A 24,193-nucleotide genomic window follows, 5' to 3' on the forward strand; every position below is an offset into this window, starting at 1 on the left:
AATATATTTTGATCCGTACACTATTCCTCTCATATCTGCCCTCTCTATTCTCATATAGCTCCTTCTCCCCAACTTTTGAGTTATCTCTCCTGCCCCCAGCCCAGTGCAGTTTGTATAGTGCAATTCTCTTGGGAGTGGAGCCTGTCCTTCTAGAGTATGGTTGACCTACGAGGGGTCATTTCATTAAATAAAGCTGGCAGAATTTATTTGTTAGGTATGATGGCCCATGCCTTTAATCCCCAGTCCTTGGGCAGCAGAGGCAGGCAGATCTCTGAGTTCAGGACCAGTCTGGTCTACATAGGGAATTCTGGGCCAGACAGGGCTGCACAGTGAGAACCTGTCACAAAAAGAAGACAGAATAGTGGAAAGAGTAAGTTTGATCAACATACATTTTTAGTGCCCAGATCATGAATTTCTCACTAGTTTTCGAAAATCTGATTTATCATTATTTACAGCCTTCACTCATAGATAATAATTTGTACTATCTTTAATCAATTAATAGCTAACTCCATTAGATCCATTTACCTTCTGTACATTCATGTCCTACAACTAGCAAAAGCACCTAAACTTAGAACATTTCCTACAAACGTCTCAGAATAACCAAATAAAAGATGAAGGTAACATAACAGACAATGGAAATTGCAATTTACTTTTGCCTCACTGTTGAACAGGCATGATATTTTCCCTCTGACCACAAATCCTTAAAATGTAACAATGGGATTTCTACTACCAAAATTTATGTGAGTGCACATGAGCTCACAGAAATCTGAAGCAGAAAATGTCATTTATTTCAATCTTTGTATTTTTTTTAAGTTACCAAGACACCAACCAAGGAGCTATCATTTTGGGAAAACTCATTCTACATTTCATTACTCAACAAACATTGTTTCTTCCACTGTCCATGTAGTGAGATGGAAGCTAATATTATATAGTATTTCATTTACAGAGGGCTGAGATTGCATCACAAGGAAGGTGCGTATTATTTTCTGAAGACATATAATGGCTGTCAGGTTCTAGACGGCTTGAGCACTTTGCTCCTGCTATAACCTGGCAGTAAAGTGACAATAAAAGCAAGGTACCATAAAAGTGGGCAAACAGCAATGTTGAAAGGCAGTGGAATATAAAACTTGGTGGTATACTTGAATCTAACAAAATACAAAATAGCTTTGACCACATTGCTTTAGAAACATGGTTCAAAATACTCCCAGTATTATACACTTTAAATCACGAAACAAAATTGTTAATATTTTGATAAAATTTTGAAACAAAATACAAAAAACTAAGCAAACTGTTATTTGTTACATTAAAAAAAGTCAAGGATGTCTTTAAGAAATTCTAGTCAATCTTTTGCTAAGGAATACCAGCTTCCTAATCACCTGTTCACTGGGTACAAAGGTTAAGACAAAGTGAAACGCAATCATGTGACACAGGCTTTTCTGATGGCGTAGAAGAACCAGAATAAATGTCTTGAGCACACCCGTCTCAGATACAAAAAAGACAAAGGAAAGGTAAGATCTTATATACTTAAGATCTGGTTGTTGTTACTGAGTTAAAGAAATTCACTTTGTTAAATCTGCAGAGCAATTCTTGCCTTAGTGACTAACATGATCATATTTTAATACTGTCTACTGCAGAAATAATATAAATCTAGGAAGTGACCAACAGTGCTTTACAAATAAAGTTATAGTGATATACAAAGCTTTCATCTACTAATCAAATTTTTAAGAATTTTTTATTTTAAATGTTAATCAGCAAAATCTAAAGTAACTTTAACCTTAAAACAAATTTACAAGATTAAAAAAAAATCACTAGCTGAAATTTCTGAAGTTGGGTAATAACGACTATTATTAAACAGCTTTCAAAAATAATTTCAAATATAAGTTTTTTTATTATTTAACTTTTAAAATTCAAATATCACACAGTAGTTAAGGAAAGAAATAAAGATAACTGTTAATTGTTAATCTCTCACTTCAAATGAACTGTATTGTGGTATAAATATCTAAAATATTGAAGGACAAAATTACTTCTGGACTTTAACAAAATCAAAATATGTACAGCATACTTTTATCTCAGTGCACATAATAAGCTAAAATTCCTAAACTCATACTGTAAACTTCCTATAAGAAGAATATGAATTCTGTAACAACATCATCACTTTGTGTTTAGATTTGGTTTTCCTGTGTAAAGGTTCTTAAATACATACACCAGCTATTAGAAACTGGTGCTCTATTTCTTCCTGATGTTATTAATTCTTTCAAAAGACAGAAATCATTTCAAAATAACTTTCAAATTGAGAAAAACCCAAAGAAATGGCCTTATTTAACTGCCCCCCTTTTTTTACTGTCTTCTTTTTAAATCAACACTGAAAGACATGTTTTTGTCTGTGGATTTGTGTGGTATCACAGTCTTAACATTCACTCTCTCTTGATCTCCCCTAGCTAAACACACACACGTGTGAAGAAGCCTGTAGACAGCATGGGTTGCAACTTTAAACAGTAACACTGTAGATGTTGAAAGGAGAACCTTTACTATATGCTGCTTTTAATTCTAAAATTCATTAAGAAGAAAGATATTTCTAATCTTCGTAATTTTCTTTTAGTACACTATAGAAAACAATTACTAAATGATAAATACAACATGGTCCCCTATCTCCTTCTCCCAAATGGCTCACAGCCCTACCTTGACTCCACTTTATTCTTCATCTGTATTTTGCTTATTGAGACAGGGTCTTTCTATTTACTCTTGGCTGTTCTGGAACACATATGAGGATCAGGGTGACCTCAAACGCATACAGGTTCGCCTGCCTCTGCAGAGCTGGGATTAAAAGCATGGACCCTCATTTGCTTCTGTTTACCAGCATCTCTTCACTTAAACTAGTTAATTTTTCGTAGCCTATTTCCTTTCTTTAACTATCCTTATCCCATATGGCTGAAAAACTAGTACTTCTCCATTACTTAGCCCTCCTCACTCATGTGTGCATACCACTGAGGACATTAGTACTAACTTACCATACCACAGTGCAAGCCGCCAAAGAGGCTGCCCAAGTATTCCTAGAGATCACTAAGTACAGATAAGCTAGCTTTCATAAATAACCTAGGCATCTCTTTTTTATAGCCAAAGGTGTGGAGTACATTGTAGCTTAATTCAAATTCTGGCTCTAAAAGAGTGATAAAAATGTATTTCATATAAAACTTATATTGCATAAAATCTAGGAGGCAAGTAACTTTTTCTAGCAAACATGAAATGACAAAAAGAAGAGAAATAAAGCCAAACATATCAACAAATTGAAAGCAATGAATGAGTGGACAAGAACATACCAGCAATGAAAAATAATAAATTCTTATCACTGAAGAGCAAGCAGGCTTCAGTAACTTGAAAAGAATCTTACTCTACTTGGTTTTTTCCTTCTTTCTTGGATGTAATAATTTTCTCTTTAAATATCTTAAATAAGTATAACAACTGCTTAGAAAGGTAAAAGTGATTAAATTTTAGCAGACCTCTAAAGATGACAGGAAATAATTATATCCTTTCAAATACGTGACGACTTTGAGAAAATAGGTAGACAGATAATATGAATAAACAATGAAATAGAAAATAAATACTAAGAATATTACTTTTCAATAAAGGGCAATTTCTACTTTGAGCAGCACGTCGAATACACCTATTAACTTTGACTTCTATTCAAAACTTGACCACAATAAAAGTTCAAGGTAAAGGGGAGTATAAACTCACAAGAATAGAAAATGGACTAGGAAGTAACAATAATAAGATTTACAAGTCTGAAAGTTAAATGGTAACTGAAAAAGCAAGTTTTTCTCATGTTAACAATGGAAAAAAACAGAAACACCACTTGATTTCTATTACAGGAACTTAAACTGTTCAGAAATTACCATTATCAGCTATTCTGGAAACAGAGGAGGAGGCACAAAGTCCTCCATACCTCTACTATGACATGTGATGTTCCTTCTTTATAGAAGCTGAGAACTTGCTTTTTCTGCAGAGGAATTTGGATACTAGACCCAAGCAAAAAGAGAAACAATGCTTAGATGAAGCTATATCTGATACACCAAATATTAGTATTAAATCACCTTTTACCACTCTGTTCTTAAAATGATTGCTACAAAGCCTTGTATGTATAAGAAGTAATTTAGATTTTGTGAAATACAACTAGCCTGAAAGAAAGGTAATGACATTTGAGAATGTCCTCAAAAGTCCAGCACATTCATTCTACAGGAATGTCTAAAGTCAACAATGCAAACACCCAGTTTTCTATCAGGTGCTTAGTTTCACACTTTACCCCCAAGCAAAATAGTAAAATTCATGAAGAAAGCTTCCAGAGCTGTAAAAAAATAAAACGGGTACACAAAAGTTATTCATTAAAAAAAGAAGAAAAAGAAAGAAAGAAAAAAGTTTAGAATCTAAAGGATATAGGAAAAAAACTTGAAAGATAAAGTTGAGATTGTCTCCAAGTACAATTGTAGTAAAGCAAACTACAACATACATAGGAAAATGAGGATCTGAAAAATGGAAGTTATTCCAGATGGTACAATACTCAATTTAGGTAGTTCTACAATTAGTATTATCAATCAATGGAATAATTTAGAAGTGAATTTTCTCAGAACTGAGTGATATAACTTCCAGATTGGAAGAGAACCAGGTACCCATCTGACTGATGAAATCAAACTTTAAAAGGCACAGGCTCATGAGTCTGAAAACACTGACTTTAGTGCTCTGAGGACTAGGGAGAGGCAAGGTGGACAAGATGACAAAGACCAGGAAAATCATAAGTACTGAAACTTAAAAACAGTACAACAATGGCCATCAGTATTTTAAGGGAAAATTATTTCCTACCTAGCCAAAATCTCTTAAGGTTAAAAACAGCAAAAACATCCTTCCTGCGGTCCTTGGAAATTATGATGCCCCACCAAAAAAAAATGAAACAATAAAGCAAGACCAAGAACTGTTAAAGGCCGGGCGGTGGTGGCGCACGCCTTTAATTCCAGCACTTGGGAGGCAGAGACAGGTGAATCTTTGTGAGTTCGAGGCCAGCCTGGTCTACAAGAGCTAGTTCCAGGACAGGCTCCAAAGCTACAGAGAAACCCTGTCTCTATAATAAAGACTATGGAGGATCTGTACATGAAAGTCAGACATGAACATGGACGTCATCCCTGGTCAGCGTGTCTAAACTAAGCACAGCAACAGCTCCAGGAGAGGCTTTTCATGTAGTTGACAAGGAAATATTTAGTACACACTACCTACTGAGAGATTTGCTAGAGGACAGCATGGGAATAAATTCATGACAAAAAAAAAACATGAAAAAATAAACACATTTTAAAAAGCTCAGCTTATAAAAAAGTCTAAAATGGAAAGAGTAATCATGCTGCATGGTTCAGTAATCAATAATTTACACATGGTCGTGACATTATAAACCCTGAAAATTCATCTGGTAAAATCCATTAAGTGTTAGAAATGAACAGTCAACATACTGGAGGTTACAGTAGTGAATACGTGAAGTAATTTTTGTCTTCCATCACTACAAATCAATCTACAATATCAATACAACACCCCAAATTGAATTATCAAAAAGCATCAATTTAAATATATACTTAAATTTGGACATATTTGCAAATATATATTCCTCTGGGCTTTTTTAGCTATATATATATACTGAAAATTTTTAACACAAGAATTTAAATTATTTATAAGGGTTTTTTTTCTTTTTGTTAGCTCTGAAGCTAATAACACATCCTAGAAAAATACTGAGTTTTGGTGTCCACAGAGACTGTTCAGTTTATTAAGGTTAGTTAGTATACAGGATAATGAAATGCAATGTTATTGCTTCATATTTTTTGTATTTTAAAAGAAAAATATATGTAAAGGGGAAAAAGGAAATCAGTATTCCTAACCTCTAAAGTTCATCTCTTGAAATAAAATTATTCTCTTTTCTCTTAGGCCTTCAGTATGAAAATCACACACTTCATGACCGTGTTTTGGCCACTCTCTATGCTACTATTTGACAAAAGCCAGGCCTCTGAAACAGTAAGTTTTTACAAACAATAGTAAAAAAGTAGTAAAATATATAAAAGCAAAAGACCAGCAAAAGAGAAATAAAGACAATTGATGAACTATTAAAAATTAACTCTTGAGAACCAGCGAAATGTCTTCACAGCTAAATGTGCTTGCCAAAGTGTAGCAATCTGAGTTCCAGCTCCAAAACACACTATAAAAGGTAGAGCTGACTCCTGAAAACTGTCCTCTGCTTCCACATGTGCTATGACATGCACGTACATGGACACGGACACGGACACACAACCACACACACATATACATAAATAATAAAATAAAAATTAAATTGTAATTATCCATATACACTAAAATTCTGTAACCTCTGAGCAAAAGCATTCTTTGTTTTATAAAATGAATTCTTTTTCAAAGCTAAGCAAATGGGAATAAAAAGCTGGTTCGGGAGTTAAGAGTACACTCTGCTCCTGCAGAGGACCCAGGTTCAGTTCCCAGAACCCACATGTCGGCACATATGTATATACAAATCTAGATTCAGGAGATTCAAAGAACTTTTCTAACTTCCACAGATAGCAAGCAGATACATGATGCACATATTTACATGCAGGAACACACACACACACACACACATAAAAGCAAAAAAAAAAACTTTAAAACTGAATAGAGCCCTGTAAATTTTCACTATAAAATCAGAAATTAGTTTCAAGACAAAAAAAAAAAAAGTCAGTTCAAATCATAGAATGGGGGCAAGATAGCTGAGGAAATAGTGCAAGCAAGAGGATCTGAATTACATCCAACATTGACCTCTCCTCTTCCTCATGCACAGGCAAGCACATACTGTACATATGCAAAATAATAATAATGTAAAGAAACAGGATATAGCTTAGGAGTAGAGCTTAGTGGGAGAGCTTTTGTTTAATGCCCTGGGATCAATCCCAATTCTGCCGAAAAAAATTTTAAGCAACTAAGTCAGTTGTGTTGACATATACCTGTAATCCAAAGTGTATTAGCATGAGGCAGGATGATCAGAATTTGGCCAGCTCATGCAATATACTGGAACCCTATTACAAACAAAACCAACATCAAAACAAACAACCCCCCATGTCAATCAACAAAAATCATTAAATGTAAGAAAAGTTCACTGATACAACTTACCATCATGCAACTGCAGAACCTATCAAGAACTATTTATTCGATGTATAGCTACATATGGGAATCATGTCTTGTATTAATAGCTCATTAATAATCATTATTTTATTTTTATATTGTTTTGAGACAACAATGTAAACCAGGCTATCCTTGAACTTATAAAGAGCCATTTGCCTCTACCTGTGCTTAAAATTGTGTATCACCACATCCAGCATGGTTCTGTATTTGATAGAAAACAATTATTTACTTTTAAAATACCAAAATTTTGTGCTGTCATACCAACAGAGAGTGTTGGGCATTGATTTGGATTATCTAATAGTTCTAGGTATGTGACGGTATCGCCACAAACTTCAAACTTCCCCATATATCTATCTATCTTGCATGCTAACATCAAAGATTTTAGTCTGTTTTAATTTTTTTTTTTTTGAGAAAGCATCTCACTGTATAGCCAAAGTTGGCCTTGAATTTGTTAGTATCCTGCCACAATCTCCCAGGTGCAGGGATCACAGGCATGTGCCAACATTCCTGATTAAGTAAGTCAACAAAACTGCTATTTCCCTTATAGTTTTATAAGAAAAAATAGAGAAATACTCTTTCTGTAATGCTTATATAGTAACAGGTGGAAGACACCTATGGAACAAAGTACTTTCCTTGGGTAGTTGTACCAGAATTCCTTAATCTTCAGTATTTCATCTCCATAAAGAACTATGTTTGCTCTTTCTTTTCCAAATTAAAGTATAATTTTTTTCCAGAATTTTTTTATTCAATATCTCATCTTGGATATGTTTTTTGTTTTGGGGGGACTTTTTTGGTACTTTGAGACAGGGTTTCTCTGTAGCTTTGGTACCTGTCCTGGAACTTGTAGATCAGGTTGACCTCGAACTCACAAAGAACCTCCTGCCTCTGCCTCCTGAGTGCTGGAATTAAAGACGTGCGCCACCACCACCCGGTTAACTTTAATCTCTTCTGTTAGAATTTTCCCTGATTAAAACATTTCTATTTTTTTTTCTTTTCTAGGAAGTCAAATGTAATTTCACCAGAAGGAATTACTCCTTTATTCCAGAGAGTATCAGTAACAGTGTTACCATCCTTGATCTCAGTTATAACCAGATCACACTGAATGCTTCGGACATCAGGGTGCTACAGATGTATTCTTTACTCACTGAGCTCTACTTGACGGAGAACAGCATTACTGCCATACACAATAATAGTTTCAGTAATCTCTCCAACCTAGAAATTTTAAACATCTGTGGAAATTCCATCAGTGTAATTGAACAGGGCTCATTTGTTGGCTTAAATAAAGTAAAACAGTTATATCTTTGCCAAAACAAAATATTACAACTTAATCCCAATACATTTGTACCTCTATTCAACCTGAGAGTTCTGAATCTGCAAGGCAACTTGATAAACCACTTTGATATGCCACAACTATTTCATCTGGAACTGCTAACATTGGATGGAAATCCATGGAACTGCACCTGTGGTCTACTCCAGCTACAGAACTGGCTGAACAAGTCTAATGTGATATTAGGTAAGCGAGAAGACAATGTGAAAGAACTTTGATGGCTTATGTCAGAATTGGAATAGATAAAAGAAAACAGCTGGGCTGGAAGTACTGCTCATTGGTAGACTCAGGCCTTGAACTTCATCTTTAGCACAGTTAAAAATAAGCCAATATCAAACCGAACAAAACAATAAATTAAAAAAAGCAAAAATACCACCTGGAAGAAACTGCAGAATAGACATGCACTTAGCCTACCTGGCAGAGGGTGATAATTTAAACAATAATATGTGCAAGTAGTATTAAACATGCAGAGTCATTATGTAATGTTATTTTTACGTGTCAGGTGTGGTAGTGCATACCTTTAATTCCAAAGCTTGGTAGGCAGAGACAGAAAGAATTTTGTGAGTTCCAGACAAGCCAGGATTACACAGTGAAATTCTAGCTTAAAAAAAGATTAATTTTTCTTCAAGTACTTCCTGTCTATTCTTTAGGGTACTGTACCACAAAATACACAAAAAGAGGTCCCTTTGGTTGGTTAGTTACTTGTTTTCCAGCACTGGGGCTTGAACTCAAGGTGTTGTCTGATTTTGTTAACTGCACATCATACTCGGCTTGGGATTCAGATTATAACAATAATCTTAATCATAAAACTCTCTAACATACAAACTACAAAACTTCAATTAACCTGTATAACAGAAATATGCATCAACACTCATGTTGTCATACAAACTCATCAAGAGTTCTTTTCTCTTATAATAATTTTTTTGTTTCATTTATTTTATATTTTGTGTTTAAGTGTTTTGTCTAAGTGTATGTGCACCATGTGTGTACCTGGTACCTGTGAAGGTCAGAAGAGGGCATTGGATCCCAGAACTAGAGTTAAGGATGGTCATGCACAACCATGTGAAAGTTGGAAATTAAACACTGATCCTCTGCAAGAGTAGCAAGTGCTTTAACTACTGAGATACCTTTCCAGTCCTTCTTATTATCTCTCTATGAAGCCAACTTATCAAAACTTCTATATCAACATTATGTTATGAGCCCCTTCTATTGTCAATAATACATCTTAATTTATTTCTTTACCAGAAAATGAGAACATCACTACGTGTAGCTACCCAGATGACCTAAAACACTACAGCATTAAGTCAGCACCCTTCACAGCTGAATGCCACTCTAAATTTATTTCCACTATAACTGAAGATCTGTATATTAATTTCCAGTCCATTGGGAACTCAACTTCTAATAGCTCCTTAAAAAACTTAACACGGAACTCAGGTAATGTACTGGTTTTGAGCACTACTATTGCTGAGTGTGTCAGCTAACCACACGGCTCTCCTTGTCTTTCACTACTCTGAGCTTCTATGAACAAGGTAAAAAAACAATTCATCTCAATGAAGGTTTACAAAATACTGGAATTCCAACTGAAGCTCTACTATATATCATTCACATGAAATTGTGTATTAGTTAGCTAACTATTTTGCTAGTCAAGACACCACACTTCACAAGTATAAGTTAATGGTTTCATGTGAGCTAGTAACAATACCTGGTTTTTAGTATGGGCTACTGCATAAACATGAGAGGATACACAAGTCTATACACAAAATTCATTTATGTGTCAAAATATCACATGCATGTGGTCTGAAGATAATTTTATACAGTACTTTTGGGGCATCTGCATTTTTACGGTGGCCTATCCCTGGAGTACTGCTATGGAATTTCCACTTGTGAAATCATGTTAGTGCTCAATGAGTTAGTTTTAGATTTTGGAGCATCTTGGGTTTTTTAACTAGGATTGCTCAGCCTTTAGCCATTTTGAAAACAATGTTCTTTGACCATAGTTTTCTTTAGTGTATTAGTAATTTTAATTCAAAGAAAACTGTAAAGTATGTTCCTTTCTAACACTGTTCGACTTTTGTCAACAAAATTTCTCTCTCTTCTATTTAAGGACATGAACCTCTTGGAAAAAGCTGGGTTCTCCTTGTTGGTGTTGTCGTCACTGTACTGGTAACGTCACTCCTCATCTTTATTGCTATCAAATGTCCGGTATGGTATAATATTCTGCTTAGCTACAATCATCATCGCCTGGAAGAGCATGAAGCAGAAACCTATGACAGTGATCTTACTAGAAACCCAAGCTCTCTTTCACAAATAACAGATACAAACTCTGAAGACATCACAGTAATATTCGAACAATTGCATTCATTTGTGGAGAATGATGATGGCTTTATTGAAGACAGATATATAGATGTCAATGAGGTACATGAAGAAAAATAATTTATCATGTTGAAAATTTGAAAAAATATTATTAGTCTACTTATAGCTTAGACAAAAAGATTTTTATTTGCAAAAAAAAACCTATAACCAGCAAACCGTCATATTAAGCAGTACTTTATGTAAATATCATACAATTTTTTTTTTGCTGTATTGCACAAGCAAGTCCAAATGCAGTAACTCATACTCTGGTTAGCTAAAAGCTGAACAATTTATCTACACCACCACCACTTATTAGTGTCAGAAGTATTCAAAAAACCACAAACTGGTAAAAACAAAGCCTAAGAATGATTATTTACTAACGAAAACGAACAGAATCTGGTATTAACAAATGCATGTGCTGCAATGTCTGAAATTATACTAAATTTTAATCAATAAAGTAATACAAAATTTAGATTTATATCATCAAAGTGAGGATCTTTGACTATAGAAATTGGTCTAATGCTCACTGCCTGAACCTAAAAAAGTTTTCTTAAAAACTTGCAGCAATTTAAAGCATAGGCACAATGTTTAGGAATAATCCCTAATAATCGCTACTGATTTTGACAGTGATTGTTAGGAAGGGTTCCACATACAATTGCTATATTCAATATTACAATGGTTTCTAAACTGGGCATCACAACTACTCATGAATTTTCTTTTAAAACACACATTTCTATATCTCTTTTGAGAGATTATTTTTCAAATCATTCTGAGCTAGAGCTGAGGAATACTTAGGTAATCCACACATATCTGGTTGTGTTTCAATAAACAGAGCAATGCTTCCCAAATTGTTTTCTAAAACACTGATTTTCTACAATGACACTGACAAGCATTTACAGAAAAAGGAAAAGGTACCTAGTCAACTTACCAAAAGAATCTGAATTTAAACAAGGTGAACTAAGATTCTTTCCTTTAGTATTGATATAGATTTTACTAAGCTGAGGTGTTCTCTGATAACGCAGAGTAAAATAGTAAGTTTTGAAGAGCATTTACATAGCAAATGTAATGTAAATGTAAAAAAAAACCCTCAGTTTTTACTCCCCCATATATTATACATACACACACACACACATACACACACACACAAAGAAACTTTAAAATTTACTTGATAACCAAACCCTTCCTTGGAAATATAGCTAAAAGCTCACAGCACATTAAAAGACCAAAGGACACACTCTGGAAATGCTAACCCTAAATAGGAAGGGTCTATCTAAAGTGAAATGGTTACCAATCCTTGTATAATGAATTAGCTGCAAATATAATCTGAACCACTTACCAGTTTAAAGAGTACAATCAAAAATTAGCAGAGTCTGTGATTTACCATTCTATATGCAGGGAACTCAATGTATTTATCTGATTATTTTAGAGATAAGGTTATGGCAAAACACTGAACTTTTGAACTTTACTTGTGGATGAAATATGTAACATTTTGTATGATTTTCGTCATCCACATACACAGAAGAGGACAGTGACTAGAGTTGAAGATGGAGCACAGCTGGAAATGTGCTGACAAAACTTAGAAATGAGTACATGGGTATACAATGCTCCGATTCTGATGTTCCAATTTCTAGTTAATAAACATATTCAAAAAATGTACATGATAACATCTTACAAAAGACTAGTAATGTAGATTGGTTATATAAACAGTGCTGACAAGATAGCTCAGCAGTTCAAAGTCCATGCACCAAAGCCTGGCAAACTGAGTTCAATCCCCAGACCAACATGGTGGACAGAGAGAATCAAGTTGTCCTCTGAGCTCCACATGTACACTATGTTACAAGTGTGCCAACACATACATACATATATACACACACACAATAATAAATTTAAAAATATTTAAAGGTTATATAAATAGTACATTCAGTTGGAATGTTCACAGATAGAAAATAAAATATGTTCCTTGAACCAAATGACTGATTTTTGTTAATACATATTAATGTTTATAGTAACACAAAGAATACAAACATATTCAGTCTTATTAATTATAATTTATTTTAAGTATCAATTTTAAAACAAAAAGCATCTTTTTCTAAATAATCTATCAGTCTACTTAAATAACATTTCCTGCTTAGAAGATCTAAAAATTAATTTTGGAGAAATAGTATAAAATAAAATATAAGTAAGATTATACGTAATCTCTTACATTCAACAATTTATTATTTGGGTAGTTAGTAAATATCTGACTGAGGAAGAATAAATGAACATAAAATTGTGACTAATATGTTTTTAAAGGACAGTTTATTTTGACCAATGCCAAACTAGAAAGATGACTCAATTAAAATCATATATTTACTATGTAAACATGGTTGCAATCATTTGCTGGGGCTATACATACAACCAGCTTATACTAGACAGCTTTTCCATAATAAACCAGAGAATCAAACCACACTCAATGATGGCAAAAATGGAAGCTTTTTCCATATGTTGTCAATATGTATGGCCATCCTTAGTTCCTCTAAATACATAGTCAAGATTAAGCCCAGTGACCAAATACTTTTCAAATCTTTTACTTTTTATTTCTAGCATACACACCTTTAAAACATAAAACTGTAAAATTTATATATACAATTTTGGTATTAGCATAAATTCTGAGATAATAAAATAGGGTTTTAAAATCTTTGAAGCATTCAGAGTTACAACTTATATGTTTGCATATATATATAGAGAGAGAGTACTTAAAAGAGAATCTTGTAAACAGCAAATAAATGACATACATTTGCTCAATGGTTTCAAAGAAGGAAGGAAAGGGGAGGAAAGGAAGCAAGAAAACATTTGAAGAAAGAGTTTGGTATTCTTTGTATAAAGAAGAGGCTGCCATATTTAAGAAAGTTATGTAGAGAAGTATTAATGATTGGTGGGGGAAAGATACTCCTTTGTTTCTAACTAACAGAGGAATTATTATTTCTCTCCCAAATATTTTATTATTATATTTAACAGCCTATTCTTCATCAGGTTGTCTACTGTAGAAGTAACATGGGAGTGTATTTGGTGTTAATAAACTTCAGTAATTTTGGTTAATAACTAACCTTGCTCTCAAACAGATTAACAGTAGTAAGCTTCTGGAACAGAATGCTATACATATGTTTATACACCATAGCTCAACTTTTACATTTACCTTACCATATGCTGAAGTATTTGATATTGGTCAAAACTAATTTTAAAAATTATTTTAATTCATATTTATTATCTTGTAGAGATTAATGTTACATTTTATTATGGAAATCAAAACTAGTTCATACTTAGTCTTTATAAGTAAGTTATGTATAAATTCACATATAATTTATAGACCGCATAAAGAATTATATAATATTATGAGAATTACATTATCATAGAGAATATAATTACCATAATGTCAGTTAATGTACAAAGCTTATTGACTAATAACTGCTTTCATTAAAGTAGAACTAAAATGTCAAACTAGTTAAAAGTCTCTGATAAATTCTAAGAGTAGATATAAAGACATAATTCATCTTAGAGTTTAAGTTCTTGGTATCAGAAATCATATTTATAGAATTGGGTATTCTTTCTTTTGTATACTATTCGGCTCCTTGACTTTAAGATAGATTTTGTATTGAGATGTTATGGTAAATTAAGAAAAAAATGATAATTTTCTATTACAAATATATGTTTGTAACAGGTCAGTAAGATGCCAATGCTGACAATGGGGGCTGACTGAGAAACCAACGATAATGGCACTGGGATTTGATTCTACTGCATGTACTAGCTTTTTGGGATCCTAGTCTGTTTGGATGCACACCTTCCTAGGCCTGGATAGAGGGGGGAGGACCTTGGACTTCCCACAGGGCAGGGTACCTACCCTGCCCTCTCTTAGGACTGGAGGGGGAGGGGAGAGGGTGAGTGGGGAAGGGGGAGGGGAGAGGGTGAGTGGGGGAGGGGGAGGGGAGAGGGTGAGTGGGGGAGGGGGAGGGGAGAGGGTGAGTGGGGGAGTGGGAGGAAAATGGGAGGAGGGAAGGAGGTGGAAATTATGAATGGTATTATTTATAAAGGAAAAAAAGCAAATTAAGAGAAAAAGTTAAAATTTTATAAGGAAGTAAATGACTCACAAGTTAAACCATCTACCAAAACTCATTTACAAATCTGAACTTACGCTTGTCTTTCGGTAAATATGACATCCATACTCTGTGTTTCTCGATCATTTTGAGCTTTAAGCTGTGCAAACAGTTACCATAGAAGTAAGTCATTAAAAAAGATAACCATCAAACCAAACTCTCTTTGTAAAGGTTACTCTAGCTATGAACTAAATGAGATTATTATAATAATACCAAATACAAAAATTAGAAGAAAAATGCATCTTTCATTTAACAAAGAATACTATCAGTTAAATTAGTCCTTTATATTGATATTATAAGTTCACATCAAAATAATTCATTTCTCTTTAGTGATCTGTCCAATAATTAAAATTAAACTTAATTGATGTAAAAACCATTTCAAAAACATACTGTATGTTCAATAAATACTTGATTACCCATATGCTGAATTTAGAATCAACGTATTTTGTTCTTAAATCTTTCATGATTTCCTAAATACTCCTAGCTGACTGTATGTACACAGACAGCTAGGATCCACCCCAAATAAAAAAGCAAATACTTTTCAAAGTTTCCTATATTTATTTCTAGCAATAAAATTTATTTCTAAGTTTGTGAAACTAAAAATGATTTACTTAATTATTTTAGAACCCCCAAATTTAAAACTCATTTTAAAAATTCTGGAATTTTTTTTTTAGCCAGGATGATGCAGGACATGCCATTAATCCCAGCATTTAAGAAGCAGAGGTAAGCAGATCTCTGAGTTTGAGGCTAGCCTAGTCTACTGAGGGCTTTCAGGACAGCCAGGGCTACACAGGTAAACCCTGTGTCCGAAAAAAAAGGGCTGTTTTCACAGAATTCTTTGATCATGTAAGTAAATAAATTATAAGCTAAATAATATTGTTATATTTTACTCAAATATTTAAAATGAAAGTAAGTTAAATATTAACATGAACACTGAACACAAATTCTCATTTACCAAAATTAGTAGTTAGCTATGCCTGGTATCATATCCATTCCTTTTTCTCCTTGCTATAAGAACTATGAGGAGATGCTGGAGAGGTGGCTCAGCAGTTAAGAGCACTTGCTGTTCTTCCAGAACACTTGTGTTCATTTTCTAGCACCTCTGTGGGGGCTCACAGCCATCTTTACTCTAGTCCCAGGCAATCTGATGCCTTCTCTGGCCTCTGAGCATAAACATATATGCAGATAAAACATCCACACACTTTAATTAACTCAAAAGAAAACTATAAGAAGACTTTTAAAGATATTATTTCCATTGAATTTTAATTGGAGTTGTAGAAAAATTAAAACTTAAGGAAACATTTTTTAAAAAAGAAGTTATACACCAAAATATTGTTAATATATATCCAAGCAATATAGATGGTTCTTCCCTAGATTTATTGACAAATATTAAGATATTTACTCCAACAGCAACAGAGATATAAAAAAAACAATGAAAAGTGATTAATCATAATTGTGGTATTTATGATCAGAGTCATAATTACCTCTAATGGCCATAAGGTTTTACCAAACTACTTCTAGTTAAATACTTTATTTTAGAGGATATGATTTATGTACAATTATTACTTATATTTGTATATTTTCTTACCATGTTGTAATCATTCATAACTTCTTCCATTTCAGTATTGGTATTGAGTTTATCTACCAACTAAGAGCAAAAATAAAACAAAAAAGAAAGCACCATTTGGTTAGCCTTAATAAGGTTTAGGTAAGTCTTACTATGCATACCTATTTTCATAAATAGCTAGTCATTCCAGTGTTAATACTATCAAATGTCTTACTTTCTAAAAAAAAAAATAGTGAGCTACATTAAAAAACAATATTGAAAACCTAACATACTCTTCATTTGGCCAGTAAGTGAGAAGTGATGAATTACTGTTCCTTTAAGAACAATGAAGAGCTTTCTCTGCTTTGAAAAGACCAAGTTTATAAAGGTCTGAAACAGAAAAAAAGCAGCATTGGGAATTATCTGCCACTTGAATTTTTCCCCTCCTGGAAATATTAACTGTTTTACAGTAGTGAAAAGGCAAAACAACTTTCTTTCCCATAAGTTTATTTTATAAAACAGTACACTAGTAAATCTAATCTTAAGTCAGAGAATGTCCTGCTCTCACAGAGGACGTGAGTTCAGGTCCTAGCACCCACATCAAACAGTTTTAAGTGCCTCTAACTGTCTCCAGGGAATCCACACTATCACCTCCTTTGGGCCTCTGAGGGGCATACATATACACATAATTAAAAGTAAAGCAAAATCTTTAAAATAATAGAAAACAACACTTACTAAAAAAATTCTAATTAATATTGGGTCTCAAGGTGTTTTTATAGAGTATGGTCTTCAGAAAATTTAGGAACTACAAAATATTCTAATTAGCAAAATTTCACTGATAAGTATTAACATTAACTAGTTATATCATAATTTACCTAATCAAGAGAGGAGACAAAAGCTAGTCACGCCATAATTGTTTAATGTGCCTCGGGAATTAGAAGAAAATTCTGATGCTAGGGCTGGAGAGATGGCTCAGAGGTTAAGAGCACTGCCTGTTCCTCCAAAGGTCCTGAGTTCAATTCCCAGCAACCACATGGTGGCTCACAACCATCTATAATGAGGTCTTGTGCCCTCTTCTGGCCTGCAGGCATACACACAGACAGAATATTGTATACATAATAAATAAATAATTTTTTTTTTTAAAAAAAGAAAATTCTGATGCTAGAAACTTCCTGGAGGTAGTGTTACTCCAAGGACAGGGAGTTAACAGCATTGCCAAGATGGTAGTCTGCACTGGGAAACATCCTCGGTGGAACTATGAGTGTACTCTATTTTGAAAGAATGCACACAAAATTGAACACTCAGATGGAGGTAATCTGATGATAATAAGAATTTAAATTTCATGATGGCAATGCTCCATAGCAAGGCAAAGGTGTTTTTAAAGCAACGGAATCATTCTTACCTAATAAATTGTAATGCTTAAAAAAATATTATTCAAACATTTGTAAGGGGGAAAAAGCTTTTGTATGATTTATAAGTGTCTTAAAAAAAATGAGGCCAGCAAAATGGCTCAGCAGGTAAAGCTTCTTCTACCAAGGCTGGTGGCCTGTATTTGATTCTTAGGACCCATATAGTAGAAAAAAAGTAACTTACACAAGTTGTCATCTGACTTTCATAAATGTGCCTGCACACACACACACACACACACACACACACACACACACACTAAATAACAAATAAATAAACAGTAGGTAAAATAAATATATTTTTAAAATGCAAACAAAATTAGAAGAATTCCTATCAATTTGTTAAGCCAAGTTATTTCTGGGGAAGGAAATGAAGGAGAAATGAAAAAAGCAATTTAATTTTTGTATTTTTATACTTCCAACTTTTTCACAAGAAATGTATATATATAGTTGTGTATATTTGATGTTTAAAATTTATTTTTAAGTGTCAAGAGCATAAAAACAAACATAAGGAGAAATTCTCTGACAAAAGACACAATACCATGTTGTAGTCTGCTAGTTGTCCTTGAAAATCTTTAATTTCAACAGCTAATGTCTCTGCCCTACAAACAAAAGCAAATGCATTCATAAACACATAAGCAGATCAATATAAGAACCTTATGGATGTTGTCATATTTAATAAATTATGTTCACAATACTGAATAAATACTGAATTAATATTCAGTGGGATGTATTCCTAATAAAGATCTTGCATATCTTAATTGTAAAATTGCTCACCTCTTTTCATACGACAAATACACTGAATTTTCTTGGTTGTACATTTCTATTTCTTTCTGAAGTTTATTAATTTCAGCTGTAAGTTCACTTATTTTGCTCCTAAGTTAAAAAAAAAAGGAAGAAATTTAGGAATGCTTCTAACTCAGAAAAGACTACTAGTTAAATAAAATAAACTTAGTAAATGTGTAACAATATGTATGGCTTTATCAAATCCCTCAAAATGAACAGTTTCAGGGAGTAGTGTGACTAAGAATGATGAGCCAATGAGAAAAATTGGCTGACACAGAATCTCTAATCATCAAGGAAGATGAAACAGGCAAGGCGGTGTATACACTTTTGATCCAACACAGAGAGCAGGAAGAGAAATCCAAGTCTGAGGATAGCCTGGTCTGGTCTGTACAGGGAGCTCCAAATCAGCTAGTGTTACAGTAGGGCACAGACTCAAAGAACAGAAGCAAAACCAAAATCCAAACAAAGGAAAATGGAGCTACATGACTAGGACATCTGAAAAGAGAAAGTTATTAGGTGGAAAATAATTAATACGGCTTAGTAGGTAAGACCAGGGATCAGTTCCACATGGCAACTCATAACTGCCGTAACTCCAGTTCCAGGAGTTATGGACTCCAGTGCCCTCTTCTGACTTCCACAGGCAAAGGGCATATATATGCTTCAACACATACATACATGTATAACATTCATACACATAATAAATAGGCCTGAAGTCAGACATAGTGGTGTACACCTTTAATCCCAGCACTCAAAAGGCAGAGGCAGGTTGATCTCTGTGAGTTGAGTCTAGCCTGGTCTACGTGAGTTCTGGGACAGCCAAGGATATATATACAGTGATGCCCCAACTCAAAATAATTACAAAAAATGTAGGGGGCTTATAAGTTAGTTAAAAGTAGGGCATGCATGTATCAAATGACCAAATATATATTTACATAAAACTCTGTGATTAAGTATAAACATTTCTTTTCTTTCTTAGTACAATCAGTGATATTTCAATTATATGAGTAATATATTCAGAAAAATACTAAAAAACATAAAAGATACTATCACTTCAAGGAAAGAGTGAACTTCATGATATGATTGAATGTTTGTCTTCCTTCTAAAATTCACACTGAAACTTGCCAGGCAGTGGTGGTGCAGACTTTATCCCAGCACTCAGGAGGCAGAGGCAGACAATCTCTGTGAGTTAGAGGCCATCCTGGTCTACAGAGTGAGTTCCAGAACAGCAGGGCTATGTGGAGAGACCTTGTCTCAACCTGCCCTCTCCACACCTTTCCCCTCCAAAAAGGGAACCGATTCTTCTGGTTTGTAACTAGGCCACGAAGGTTATTTCATGGATGTTAGTGCCTACAAAAGGGCTGGTCCTGCTTTCCTCATCCATCACAGAACTACACAAAACCATAAGCTCTCAGTCTAGGGCTGGGGGGACATTTAGTTGTTGATAAAGAATTTGCCTTGCAAGTACAAAAACCTGAGTCCAAACCCCAGAACCCATGTAAAAAGCTGGGTTTGGTGGTTCATGCTTGCAATCCCAGCCCTGGGAAGACACGAACAGGAGGCTCACCAAGGTCCACCAGTCAGCAGCCTAGCCTGCTTAGCAAGCTCCAGGGCAACAAAGAGATCTTGTCTCAAAAACAGGTGGATGGTATCTGAAAAATGACACCCAATGTCACCCTCCAGCATCCACATGCACCCACACAACTGTATGAATATTAACCCACATGTGGGCACTGGAATGCACCTCCCTGTACCAAATTTCAGTCTAATTGTATTATCATGCAGTACAGTCTATTAATCAGACATTATGTGGGAATATAAAATTATTCTTAGAACTCAAAAGGTAACTAATTGTTGAAATAAATACAACTAAAACTCCAAGATCATGCATAAAAAAAACATTTATTTTACATACCTAAGAAGTCCAAGATAGTAAGATTTGTCTAAAATTTGCCTCTGGGGACCTACAAAATGTTTTTAATGTCAATATTAATACTCTGTTATAAAAAGAGCAAAATAAACAAATCCAAAGCACAACCACCATTACTTGCCACAGTTCTCAGACATTCCTCATGAATGTTTCAACACATCATGAAGAACCACTAAAAGCTAGCATTCTGGAGTCATGACATAAAGGAGGCTGAATTTAGACAGCAAGAATGGGACTTTTAAAAGCTAGGCTGTTAAGAAATAAGACCTTGCTCAACATGGATGTAGTGGGGAGGGCCTTGGACTTTCCACAGGGCAAGGTGCCTTGCCCTCTCTTAAGATTGGAGGGGGGTGGGAAAGACGATGTGTGGAGGGAGGGGAGGAGGGGAGGAAGTGGGAATTTGGATTGGTACTTTTTTAAAGTAATAAATAATAATAATAAAATAAAATTTAAAAAAGAAATGAAAATCTGGTCTGGAGAAATGGCTCAGTGGTTAAGAGCACATACTGCTCTTTCAGAGACCCCAAGTTCAATTATCAGCACACACACTGGGCAGCTCATAACTGCCAGTAACTCCAACTCCAGGGAATCTTAGTCTCTTCTGGCTTGCACACTGTATGTATGTGCACAGACCCATACACAGATACACACACACATACATAATTTAAAAAATAATAATACAGTATTTTTTAAAAGAAACCAGATACTAAAGGACAGACTAGCTAGAAACTAGACCTATGGAAGCCTAGAACAGAGCAGTACAAAGGACTTTTTTAAAAATGCTATTTCATTATCATCAGATTGTATAATATGAGGGCGTGCATGTGCCATAGCACACATGTGAGGGTCAGAGACAATAATTTTGACTCATTTTTTATTATTAATATTAATAAAATTTTCTATATAATCAATGGTTTTTCTACTTAGTAAGCAATATGATATTTTAAAAAATTAAGTCTCCTGAAAGGAATACCATACTACTAAAGTACAATGGTTAGGATTGGCAAGATGGCTCAGTGGGTAACAAGCCTGACAACCTGAGTTTGATCCTGGGAACCCATAGTAGGACAGAACCAACTCCAGAAAGTTATTATACATACATATGTATCTCTTCAATCCCTATACAGAGAGAGACAGAGACAGAGACAGAGACAGAGAAAGACAGAGAGAGAGAGAGAGAGAGAGAGAGAGAGAGAGAGAGAGAGAGAGAAATAATAATAAAAATACAGTTTTTCCTCTGTATCTAAAGGGAACTGGCTTCAGGACCGCAACAGCCACTGAAATTCAAGGATGCTCAAGTCTCCAATAGAGCTCTGCAGTATTTTCACATAATGGAGCTACACTACCTCACACTACTTAAAACCATCCGGATGACATTGCTGTGGAACAATCTTTGTACACTGTGGATGTGTATTGCTCTCACTGGTTCAGAGGAAGCTGACTGGCCTATAACAGGGAAGGAAGAGATTGGGTGGGAGAGCCAGAGTAGGAGGATGCTGGGAAGAAGGTAGAGTCTTGGGAGTCTCTAGTCAGACACAAAGGAAGCAAGACATGTAGAAAATGGGGTAACAAGCAATGAGCCACGTGGTATTGCTTAGATAAGAAATATGGGTTAATTTAAATTGTTAGAACTAGTTAGTAACAAGCCTAAGCTATCGGCTGAGCATTTATAATTAATATTAAGTCTCTGTATGGTTATTTGGGAGCAGGCTGAAGGAACAGAGCTGACAGGTGGTCCCAACAAAAAATTTCGCCTATAACTTATAATGTCTTATTAATGCTATACAGTTATATCATTATTGTTATATTTATACTGCAATCTACCTTAAAATTAATTTTGTACCTCAGGAGTAGCTTTAGACCTCAGAAATCACTAGTCACAAGAAAAAAAAAAGAAACCCAAAAATATTAATCATGGTTGGGTTTATACATCACACTAATCAAACTTCTGAAACAAGTACAGTGTAATGGTGCTAGGGATATGACTTACTGGTAGTGCACTTGCCTACTGTACACAAGGCCCTAGGGTCAATCTCTGGTGTCATATCAAAAAGAACTTACAAAACAAATTTAAGCCACATGTGGCAATACCAACACTTGAGAGAACTGAAGTAGAAAGATAGGAGTTCAAGATTATCCTCAGATGCATAGTGAATGCAAGACCAGTAACTATTTTTGAGACTATCTAAAAAATAAAATATATTATTATGCCTTAGAGAGAAGCAAGTCAGTCTCATTTCTTTTCTTAATCATTATAATGGAGAAAAAAGAGGAAATTAACACCTAATAAATGTTTTCAATAGTATTATTTAATTTTTTTACTACATGAAATTTTTTAAATTCTATGTGTATGGGTGTATGCCATGGCACCTGTGTGGAGGTGAGAGTACAGCTTGTAAGAGTTGGTTCTCTCCTTCTATCACATCAGTCCTGGAGATCAAACTCAGATAATCAAGCCTAGGACCAGGAGCCTTCATGTGATGAGCCATCTCACTTGCCCAGTAAGTGCCATTCCAAGGTGAAAGCTATCAAAAAGAATTTCAAAATACTTTTATCTAGCAATGAAAACCTAATTCCCAATCATAAACCTTACAAATTTCTTCCAGTTGTAGCAAAACTCCTTGGTCAGAAAAATCCAGCTCCAAGTAGAGCATATATATGTGTGTGTGTGTGTGTGTGTGTGTGTGTGTGTGTGTGTGTGTGTGTGTGTGTGATAGGAAGTAGGGGTGGAGCAAAGAGACTGGGAGTATTCTGGAAGTAGAAACTCTCTCACGACTCCTGGGCAGAAACACCGAAGAGGCAACATGTAAGCTGTCACACTGAGAAAGGTACTGAGCCCATGTGGCTAACATAGATCAGAATAATGGGTTAAGATAAGTTATAAGAACTAATAAGTAGCCTGACCTAATGGGCCAATCAGTTTATAATCTTATGGAGTCCTGTGTGTGATTTCTCTTTGGGACTTGCCGGCTTGTTGGGGTACTGGGCGGGACAGAAACCCCAACAAGCCAGTCGTCATGTTACATGTGTGTGTATGTATATATATATATATATACATATATATATATATATAGGATATAGGAGGTACTTCTGTCTATCTGTTGCTTTTATTGGTTAATGAATAAAGAAACTATCTTGGCCTGTGATAGGGCAAAAGAACACAGCTAGACAGGAAAAACTAAAGTGAATGCTGGGAGAAAGGAGGCAGGGTCAGAGAGAAGCCACGTAGCCCTGCCAGAGCCAGATGGAACTTTAGCTGGTAAGTCACAGCCACATGGTGATACACAGATAAATAGAAATGGAATAATAAATTAAGATGTAAGAGTTAGCCAATAAGAAGTTAGAGCTAATGGGCCAAGCAGTGATTTAATTATTTCAGGGCTGAGCAGCCAGGAATGAAACAAGCAGCCTCCTTACTACACATATACATTACATATATGTGTGTGTGTATATATGTATATATGTATATGAATATATATATATGCTCATAGCTTTCTAATTCACAATGAATTTCACATATATTCTATTATT

General features: G+C 34.6%; 2 protein-coding genes across 8 annotated transcripts in view; one reads left to right on the forward strand and one right to left on the reverse strand.

Annotated features, from left to right (window-relative positions):
• Ift74 (intraflagellar transport 74) overlaps positions 1-24,193 on the reverse strand; it is a 95,424-nt gene that overhangs the window by 52,338 nt on the left and 18,893 nt on the right. For all 4 annotated transcript variants that reach the window (XM_048453072.3, XM_048453074.3, XM_048453070.3 and 1 more), the window contains exons 4-8: positions 20,648-20,696; positions 18,727-18,825; positions 18,491-18,551; positions 16,586-16,645; positions 15,036-15,097 (exon numbers count right to left, since the gene is read on the reverse strand). In XM_048453072.3, the coding sequence (XP_048309029.1) occupies positions 15,036-15,097; positions 16,586-16,645; positions 18,491-18,551; positions 18,727-18,825; positions 20,648-20,696 (331 nt within the window). The remainder of the gene's footprint in view (positions 1-15,035; positions 15,098-16,585; positions 16,646-18,490; positions 18,552-18,726; positions 18,826-20,647; positions 20,697-24,193) is intronic.
• On the forward strand, positions 1,382-23,594 carry Lrrc19 (leucine rich repeat containing 19). 4 transcript variants are annotated; one of them, XM_048453080.3, is made up of 6 exons: positions 1,382-1,508; positions 5,953-6,039; positions 8,188-8,701; positions 9,761-9,949; positions 10,620-10,678; positions 21,912-23,594. In XM_048453080.3, exons 2-6 carry the CDS (start codon positions 5,962-5,964, stop codon positions 21,969-21,971), a joined length of 900 nt encoding a protein of 299 aa, XP_048309037.3. In that variant the 5' UTR covers positions 1,382-1,508; positions 5,953-5,961; the 3' UTR covers positions 21,972-23,594. The 4 variants fall into 4 exon arrangements, with proteins under 4 accessions (XP_048309037.3, XP_085542386.2, XP_048309036.3 ...); XM_085686260.2 differs by lacking the exon at positions 21,912-23,594 and adding an exon at positions 14,565-14,778; XM_048453078.3 differs by lacking the exon at positions 21,912-23,594 and adding an exon at positions 14,565-14,778 and having other exon boundaries at positions 1,459-1,508; positions 10,620-10,930.

This window comes from Myodes glareolus, chromosome 3 (genome assembly GCF_982192425.1).
Source record: "Myodes glareolus chromosome 3, mMyoGla1.1, whole genome shotgun sequence".
Taxonomy (NCBI): Eukaryota; Metazoa; Chordata; class Mammalia; order Rodentia; family Cricetidae; genus Myodes; species Myodes glareolus.

What these genes read in the sequence shown, in the direction of transcription:
- Lrrc19 (XM_048453078.3), top strand. Translation starts at nt 5,962, where the DNA reads ATGAAAATCACACACTTCATGACCGTGTTTTGGCCACTCTCTATGCTA. An exon ending in AAAGCCAGGCCTCTGAAACA is followed by an intron (nt 6,040 to 8,187) that starts GTAAGTTTTTAC and finishes TTTCTTTTCTAG; the next exon opens with GAAGTCAAATGTAATTTCAC. An exon ending in AAACTTAACACGGAACTCAG is followed by an intron (nt 9,950 to 10,619) that starts GTAATGTACTGG and finishes CTTCTATTTAAG; the next exon opens with GACATGAACCTCTTGGAAAA.